General features: G+C 56.6%; 1 protein-coding gene across 1 annotated transcript; it reads right to left on the bottom strand.

The window, feature by feature from the left end:
- Nucleotides 1-3,311: 3,311 nt before the first annotated feature.
- On the bottom strand, nt 3,312-7,112 carry PTMS (parathymosin). Its single transcript, XM_052793838.1, has 5 exons — nt 6,823-7,112; nt 5,954-6,025; nt 5,108-5,189; nt 4,885-4,949; nt 3,312-4,281 (listed from the first exon to the last, which is right to left on the bottom strand). The coding sequence occupies exons 1-5, from the start codon at nt 6,868-6,870 to the stop codon at nt 4,231-4,233; spliced, it is 318 nt and encodes a 105-aa protein (XP_052649798.1). The 5' UTR covers nt 6,871-7,112; the 3' UTR covers nt 3,312-4,230.
- Nucleotides 7,113-8,899: the final 1,787 nt, after the last annotated feature.

Below are 8,899 nucleotides of genomic sequence, written 5' to 3'. Positions count from 1 at the left end.
CCTTGGCTGCAGCAGAGCTGACTCCAAAGCTAGGTCAGGTTGCTCTGCCTAACCAGAAGCGTCAACTGGTTTTATTCCATCAACAGGGAGTTCAGCTGCCTCCTCCCATGCTTGCTGCCTGCAGCTCACCACCGCAGCCACAGCTGTTCTCTTCAGGAGGCCGTGCCTGCACGGTCACCCAACGAGGAGCAGCTCGCATCCCACCGGTGCCGTCCTGGCAGGCTCGGCACCCCCACCACAGCCACAGCCTTCAGGTGGCGAGCTCGCCGCCCCGGTGGGTCCAGGTCCCAACCGTCCAGTGATCCCTCCTGGTCACTCGCTCATCCGAGCTGGGACGGGGACCCAGCTAAGACCTGGTAGGTGGCTCTACCTGCTCTTTGCGCTGGCGTCTGCGTTTGCTTTTCTAAACCACAGAAGAGGGCCGTCAGAAGCAGAAATTGTTGGTCTAGAGGGAAGTCTAGCAGAGCCTGCAAGAGCATGACTATGCTACCTCCACGAGCTTCTCAAAGCAAGCAGTACCCCGGAGCAGGATGAGAAAGAAGGAAATCTCCGGTGCTACTCAGTTGACAGGACCAGAGCTGCTAGAAGCTTGGAGCAGGTCCCATCGGAAGCAAGGAAGGGATCATGAGCACCAGAAATGTTGCTTAGGAAGGGCCTCCTGACACCAAAACCTCGCCCAGGTGGAACCACTGAGGACTTTGTTGCGTGCTTATTGCAACCTAAGGTCTGGTCTACAGTCACGCTTGACCCCGTGGTAAGCCCTGATGAAAACACAGTTAGGTTCAGCCGGTATGCACTTCTGTGCAGACAGTCTCTTGCAGTTTTATGCCAGCATGCGCTGACTTCTAGTGTAGCTTTTAGCAGAACTGATAGCGTTCAGGGAATTCTGCCCCCAGCTGATGAGGTTAACAGATGGTCACAGGAATCAAATTAGATGAGTGGAGAATCAGCACAGAGCCAAGAAAGGTGAATAGGGCCCCTGAATGGTATCATTACTTCTGAGGAATCACCGGTGAAGATGGGCTTTGTTCTTACCTCGATGACACCAGCATGACACCATTGATCTCACTGTGGAAAAAGAATTAGACTGAATGATAAAAAGCATCTTCAAGTTTGGATGTAAATCAAGCACACAGGCAGGCTTGAGATGAACTGCAGTGCAGAACGCTGTATCCTCAACTTTTTCTGGAAATCTATGCAACTTCTTGCTGTGATCGCCTTGTCAGCTAAAATACCACCAGATACAGCACGGATCTTTGAAGGTCTAAGGAAAGGGAAGAAACCGTACGGCTTCTCATTATGTTATCTGTAGCCCTCAACTCAAGTCAGTGATGGTGTCCTGCAGGTCACTGAGATGAAAAAATACCAAAGCAGATATTCTTCTAACTGTTTCTGCATCTGTAGCTGTATCTTCTAACTCTGCATAGATGATGACAAAGGTGTTCAATAAATCTGAGTAAGACACAAAAACTAGTAGAAGCTGTGGAGTGAAGGGGTCCATAGAGACATGGGGAACCTGGCTGGCAGCCCTTTGTCACCTCTTTCTGTCCTGCAGTGTTTCGCTCAGAGGAGATGAGGGATGGCTGCTCACATTGCTAGTGCTGGCCTAACGATGGGTTGCTGCCTCACCTCCTTCTGGATGACCAGCTGGATAGAGCCAGAGGTGCTGGTGTTGCATCCACACAGAAAGCAGAGATGGCATTACCTCATTGGCAAGTACATTCTTCACTACACATGGTCAGGCACTGCTGCAGTGGTGGGGATGAAGCGTGAAAACTGTAGTCAGCCTCTGCAGAGATTGTACCATCCACTAAGAACTTATCTTTGGTACCGAACAGTAAAAGATGACTGGTCAGCAGAAAGTTTGGGGGAGTCCTGAGGACTTGCTCCAGTGTGAAAGTATCTTGAACAGAGACTAGAATCCATCGTTTTTCAAAATGGAGCGATAGTAGGAATACAAAATTGCAGAAGTGCAGCTAGAAGATAGGCGCGGGTTGAAGCAGCGCATTGATCGCACTGCCCAAGGCGGGCAGGAGCAGGGAAAGGCGTTGCAAGTCAGTCCCAGGCAGCAGCTACCTGCTTTTGAAACGCCGGTCACGGGGGGAAGGCACCCTAACCCCAGCTGCCGAGGGAGCTCCGCGGAGCGGGACGGGGCCGCGGCGAACACGGCGGAGAGGGCATGGCTGCAACGACTGCGCTGCAAAGGCCCCCCAAGGCAGAGCCCAGCGCGTGGCTCCAGCTGGAGACGGGGATGTCCCAGGACCTGTTTGAACCAGGCCCATCGCCGCTGGAGGAGAAGGACCCAAATCCCCTCCTTGACACTGAGATGGAGAGGAGTGAAGGGGCCGGGGCAGGAGCGCCAGGGCTGTCGTGGCCCTTGGACCGAGATGGGTCCGGACCCAGCAGAGGGTCCACCAGAAATTGGGTGCTGGGGCAGCGGTGCACCCGCACCCAGTGCTGTGAGATCCCACCGGGCAGGCACGTGCCCCCAGAGACCTTCGTAGGTGGGAAGGGGCTTGGCAGCAGCTGCGTCCTGTGCACCACGCTTGTGTCCCTCTGCGCCCTGGGGCCAGTCCTGCAGCCAAACGGAGACGTTTGGAGAAAACGACAGTTGACGCTTTGCCCCTCCAGAGACAAGCAACTGTTGGCGCTCCCAGTGTCCGATCTCTTGCTGCAGTCGGACAAGCACAAAGCCACCGATGCTCAGACAAAATTTGGTATTATTTACAGCTCCCAGTCTTGGTGGCTCATTGCGCGATTGCCAAAGTACGAGTTTAAAAAGGAAGAAACGCTAACAGCAGCTTTCAAGGTCTGCAAAGATCAAAAAAGACAAATGCTTGACAGGTCTCTCCCAGGCAGCTGGTGGGACAAAGCACTGAAGCTCTTGCCTCTTAAAACGCTTCCCCGTTGCTGCGACGGGTACTGCGCGGGCCATGCCTGGAGCCAGCCAGGGCAGGGAGGCCGTAGGGCAGCGTACGGTTAGAGCAGCACTTGGCCGCGTCTAACCGCCGCGGCTCGGGTTCCCTTTCCAAACCCCCGTCATCTGGTGCCGAGGCCCCATTTCGGTTTCGAGGGCTTCACGACAGCCCCGGAGCTTTACGTTGCGTTTGTGCCGTGCCCTCGCCTGGCAGAGGGAACAGGACCCAGGCACCCCGGTCTCCAGCACGGGACAGACAGGTCTTTTGACTAACTTCGGGTTCCCGTCTCTACCCGCTGCCGGTCAAGCCACCCCGTCTTTCCGCAAACTAACTTCTACCGACCCGATCGGAACATAACCTAAGATGTACAGACACAACCATCCACACAAGCTGTTTGAAATATTTTTAAACGCTTTTATTTACAGTGCTAGTTGAAAACAATATATATATTTATATCTATCATCCTCGTGATGTCTGTGCCATAGAAAATGCCGTGGCTATATTGCCTTTAATTTACAAAAATGGTCACCAGAAAATCTGAAGGGGAAAAAATGGAAATCAAAGTTTGGTCCCCAATTGTTTCTCTCTTGGTTTGTTTTAAAAAAAGCCTCCAAATTAAAAAAATACGCAGTTCAGATGAAGTTTGTATATAAAAACAACCCTTCTGAAAAATTCATGAGGGCCAGCTTGCTGTCATGTAAACTTGACCAAAAAAAAAAAAAAGCTTAAAACAAATTCTGTCTCTGTATGTGGCTTAATAGAACCATTATTTGCTTGTAATATTCTTTTCCTTCGTCTCTCGGGGTTCAGTGGGAAAGCAGATGAGGAGGCCTAGGACTGGAAAACGCACCGTGAGATCTGTGCCCGCAGCCTCCTGGACTCAGGGAGGACAATCTGACAGCAGGTCTGGGGAGCAGAAGCTGTCAAGAATCTCAGTCGTACTAGTGACAAAAAAAGGAGGGCGAGTGAAAAGGGAAGGAGAGGTGCTTGCCACGTGAGAAGCCTGGCACACGGGCCTGGCAAGTTTACGTACTGGGCCCCAGGAAACGATGAGATTCTTGAGGGAGGAGGATCATTTGTAAGTGGGGCACAGCTGAAGGGATGTGGGGGACTGGAACAATTTCAGCTGGGGAATGTCACAGATGGGCTATGTCTTCGGGTGAGGAGGAAACTGCTGTCTTCCCTGTTTGAGAGCATTTCTAATCTTTCCTCATCTGAGATTGTGTGAAGCCAGAGGCTAACGGACAGTGCAAGCACAGGCTGGAATGGAGGAGGAGAGATGGACGGAACAGAGGAGATGGGAGGGGAGGACTCAAGCTGAAGACCCGTTTTCTGTCTTCTGCCTCTTTGGATCCACTTCATCCTACGTAGGACAGAGAGAGGAAAGAAAAAGGAGTTACCATCAGTCACCACACCGAGGCACGTCATTTTTCCACAAAATTCTTACTGCTGCTCCTTCCTCCATACGGAAATCTGTTTGGCCCGCCCTAAATCCACTCCTCTTTGAAGCACCCTTGAGTGCCTGACACAACTGTTCTGTTGACGCTCACGGTTAAGATGGGGACAGCTCCATTTGGAGGGAGACCCACGCTGTTACTTTTGGGAGGTCTAAGAAGCCCAGGCTCACATCGCTTCAGACACACCCCGAGATCCGCCCTTGCAAGTCCATCTGCTGGCCTGAAGCCCAGAAGTCACGGGTGTTTGAGGGGTCATCGCCCAGCACAACCTCAAGCACCTTGAATCTCAAACACCCAGCACCGTGACTGCTAGTGGAAGGACTGGGATCCTACAGGGAGTCTACAGGGGTTCATTATCCCCTTGCCACATCAGATTTGTTTACCCATCTGCTGCTGAAGCAATGAGACCCGAGGCCAATTTGAGATGCTCAGCAGCGGCATCCACATGGATTTGATCAGCAGGTAACCTAGTTCCTTCTCGCTGCCAGTACTGTCACACTATCACTCACCTCTTCCTCCTCTGCAGATCGTTTTTCTGCATGACCATCCTGCTCTTGCCCATTCTCGTCTCCTTCTAAGCACAAGCAAGAGAGGAAATCGCAGATTAATTGAAGTAGCATTTAAGGGAATGTAATCTCACAGTCAGAGGGCTCAGAGAAGGAATCTCCCTCCATGATCTTCTGTTCCCCACAGCCTGATTCCCCCCACCCTGCCTATACCAATTATTCCTACCTTCATCCTCATCACCACCTTCTTCTTCATCTACATCATCAGGATTCTCTTCCTCATCCTCTTCAGCTCCATTTTCCTCATCCTGAAAGAAAGAAATTGGGCAGAGCAGAAATAGGCATCAGGATGACATTTCCATATGCTCTTTGCTGCAAGTGCAAGACCAATCTCCACAGCTCCAGCCACTTCAGGCTCCAGTCTCGGATGTGCATCAAGTGCACTGTTACTCAGACACCGTTCTTCCCACCATCCCAGCTGAAACCCTCCTCCCAACCGGCCTTCTTTACAAACCCAATCCTTCCAGTCCCTCCCCACCAATATGAACCCCCTTGACTTCCACAAGCTTACATCCCGACAAGCTGCTGCCATCCCATCCCAACAATCAGAACATCTCTCTGGTTACAGGCTAATGACTTAGCCTATGCTCGTAGTACATCTGCTTCCAGATCCCTTCTGACCTTCATCTGTCTGTGCAGTTTGTCACTGCTCCTCCCCCCCACCTTCTTCAACTTATACCCCGACGGACCTCAGGATACTTCAGTGGGCGCAGGACCACGTCTCCTGTGCCACCTTCTCCTAACTCCTACTTGATCTTGTCTCCATTCCCTTCTTTGAGCTTTTTTCTTCTTGCTGGGCCATGCTGACTACGCCAAGTCCTTCAAGGCTCATTCTCCGCAATTATCCTATAGTTCGCTCTTCATTTGCCCCTCTCCTTTATGAGCTCCCTTGGCCTGCCCTCTTTCTTAATCTCCCGTATTCCCTTCGTATTCATTACCCAAAGCGAGCCAAGGCTAACCACCTCTTATAAAACGCTCCCTGACGCCTCTAAATCCCTCAGAAGGGCCTCACCTCTACTACCTCCTTCTTCTTTTCTTTGTGGACTGTTTTCTCCTCAAGTTTTTCCTTCTTTTCTTTCATTTCCTACACACGAGATGAGAAAAAAACATTCCGGTGGTCAGCGGCAAGAAAATAAAAAAGACGGGGATGCTTAAACAAAGAGGGTTTAGAGGAAAGGCAGAGTTAACGGTGAGGAGAGAAAACGTATTAGGCGTTAAATCTGCCCGCCCTGACAAAGGAAAAAAGCAACGAAAACGCGTCAGAGCTACTTTTAGACCACGCGCATGTGGAAACCAGAAGTACGGAAGAGTTTTAATGGTGCTTTTCTTTTTTTTTTTTTTAAAAGAACCCTGTCCGTAAGATCGAGGCGTTTCCGGCCCTTCCACACCCCCCTCCGCGGGACCCGCGCTTTGTGTCCACACAACTTTCCGCCCACCCCGGGCCCCCCCCCCCCCCGCCGCCGCCGCCGCCGTTAAACCGTTTCCCCTTAAACGGTTCTGCCGTCCTCCCGCCCTGACGGGAGACCCGCCGGCGCGATTCCCGCCCTTTCGCCCCCCCCCCGCGAGCCGAGCCGAGTCGACCCGAACCGAGCCGAGTCGAGCCGAGCCCGGCGCGCGGGCCGCCCGGCCAATGGGGGGGGAGGCGGGGGGCGGGGCGGGGGGCGCGAGCGCCCCCCGCCCCGCTCCCCGCCTCCCCCCCCATTGGCCGGGCGGCGCGCGCGCGCGCGCTCCCCCCGCCGGCCGGGTACCTCAGACGCCGTCCGCGCGCGGCCGCAGCCGTGAGGCGATCGGTGCCCCTCACACCCCCCCCCCCCGGTCCCTGTCAGGAACGGGGCGGCTGCGGCGAAAGGAGGGGATAGGCGGCGGCGGAGGGTGCCTCACCTTAGCGCTCAGCTCCGCCGGTACCTCCTCGACGCGTTTTTCCGACATCCCGGGTAGCGAAGGGAAGAGGCCGGTGCGAGGGAGCCCCGCGGGAAAGAAGAGTGAGGAGCCGGGGTGGAAGGGTTGAGTGTTAAGCGGAGGGAGCGCAAAGTCCCGGCGATGCGGAGGCGGCGGGTTCCCGCCCCGGGGGCCAAAGTACCAGGGTCTCCCGCGGTGGGGGGATACGCCGGGGAAGGGGATTTATACACCGCCCGGTGACGAGGGAAGGAGGGACCTGGGGAGGGAGGGGAGAGGGACGGGAGGCGGAGGAGGAGGAGGAGGAGGGAGGGGAGAGGGACGGGCCGCGCCGCGCCGCTCCGCGGGGAGCACGGCCGCCAGAACAATGCGCGCTCGGCGCTTCACAAGAGCCGGCGGCCGCCCGGGGGCTCACCGCAACCCCCCGCGAAGGTGCCGCTTCCCCCTCCGGCGCCGCCCGGCCCGTCGAGGCCAGGCGGGGGCGCGAAGGACGAAGTCCCCGCTCCCTTCTTCCCGCCGAACCGCTAGGCAGCGGTACCAGGCACTGCCTGGGGATGAGGGGGAGGGAGAACCGAGCCCCTCTGCCCCGCCGCCCCTGCAGCACGGCCGGGCGGAGGAGTGGGGGGGTGGAGGGGGAAGCCGCCCCTTCCCGGAGGAACCCGGGGATGGGCGAGGAGCGGTGCTTACGGGACCGTGTGGGAGGGCAGGGCTGACGACGGCCGGGCTCACGCGGCCTCCTGCCTGGAATTTTCCACTCCAGCTGCCCGCCCGCCCGCTGGAAGCGCTCCCGGCGGCGGGGCTGCTGCTCCCGCTCCCGCCCCGCGGCCCTCCCTCCCCCTCCCCCCGGGAACCCGCCGCGTTGGGGGCGGGGCGAAGGCTGACTTTTCCCGCGCTCTAGGCGCGCGGCGGAGGGAAGAGGGCGGGGCCCGGCTCCTGCGCGCGTCGGCGAGGCGGTGGGGAGGGTTAAGAGAGCGCATCCCCGTTCCCCATATAAGGAGAGACTAATGGGTGGGCGCCCGATTGGGCTATTCAAATGAGCTGTCCGCCTGGCAACAGGTTTCCTATTGGCTGCCGGGGGTAAGCCCGCTGGCGGGGAGTGTGTGGAGGGGGGGATTGCAGGGACGGTTGCTGCAGTGAGGAGGGAGGGGCTGCTGCCACGTGGGGCGGTGGGGTAGGCGAGGGCGTGAGGCGGTGGTGGGCAGCGCCGCGGCCTGTGGGGCTCTGCTGGGTTCGGCTTCCCTTTCTGTGGGTGCTCCCTTTTTGGGGGGGTCCTGACTGGTGTCCGGGGTGGTTTGTGAGGAGAGGGGCCTGAAGCAGACTGTTTTGAAGCAGCCAGGCAGCGTGGGGTGCAGGCGTCGCCTGCCTCTGGTGCTTAAAGCGGGGAGGCCTCGGTGGCGTGAGCGGGGCCGTGCCTCGGTGTTCTCAGCCCTGTGTGCTACTCCGCGGTAGCACGGCAGGTGTTAGGGCCGGGGCACCGGTGAGCTCACCCCTCCCCGGCGCTGCCGTGATGGCCTGCTGATTCTCTTTGGTGAGGGCAGCTCAAACTGCCCGCTGCCGGTTTGGCCTCCTGGCTCCGGCGGTGAGCAGTGGCTCGGCCAGGCAGCTTAGGGCGTGCAATACTGACGCCTGCCGCCCGCCTGGGAGCCCGGGCCCTTCCCGGCCCCCGCTGGCTGCGGAGGCGTTGGTGGTTGCCTCCGGGCAGGGGGGGAGCCCGCTGAGAAGGATCGCCGCCCAGCTCTTGAGTCTCCTTTTAAGCTCAAGTCCTTTCTGCGGAACGGCAGGTTGTGTCTTGCAGCCGCGGGGATTTGTTGCTAACTAAACAGATGTTCCTATAGCTGCGCTTCAGACCATTGTTTATCAGCTTGAGCAGACCGGGATGAGTAAATTCCCTTTACCTTTCCCAGAAGATTTATGTTGTCCCACTCTTAGTCACAGGCACGCACAAAAAATCTGCATGCATTTGCAAGCCTACATACAAAACTAAGCATGCACATGAGTACATATGGATGTACACGTGTACACAGCCATTCTCACAGGTACAAGGCAAGGTAATTAAGCCATC

Source organism: Harpia harpyja, chromosome 8 (genome assembly GCF_026419915.1).
Source record: "Harpia harpyja isolate bHarHar1 chromosome 8, bHarHar1 primary haplotype, whole genome shotgun sequence".
Taxonomy (NCBI): domain Eukaryota; kingdom Metazoa; phylum Chordata; class Aves; order Accipitriformes; family Accipitridae; genus Harpia; species Harpia harpyja.
Note: the sequence above shows the minus strand (reverse complement) of the source record. Positions and strands in the feature narration are given on the sequence as shown.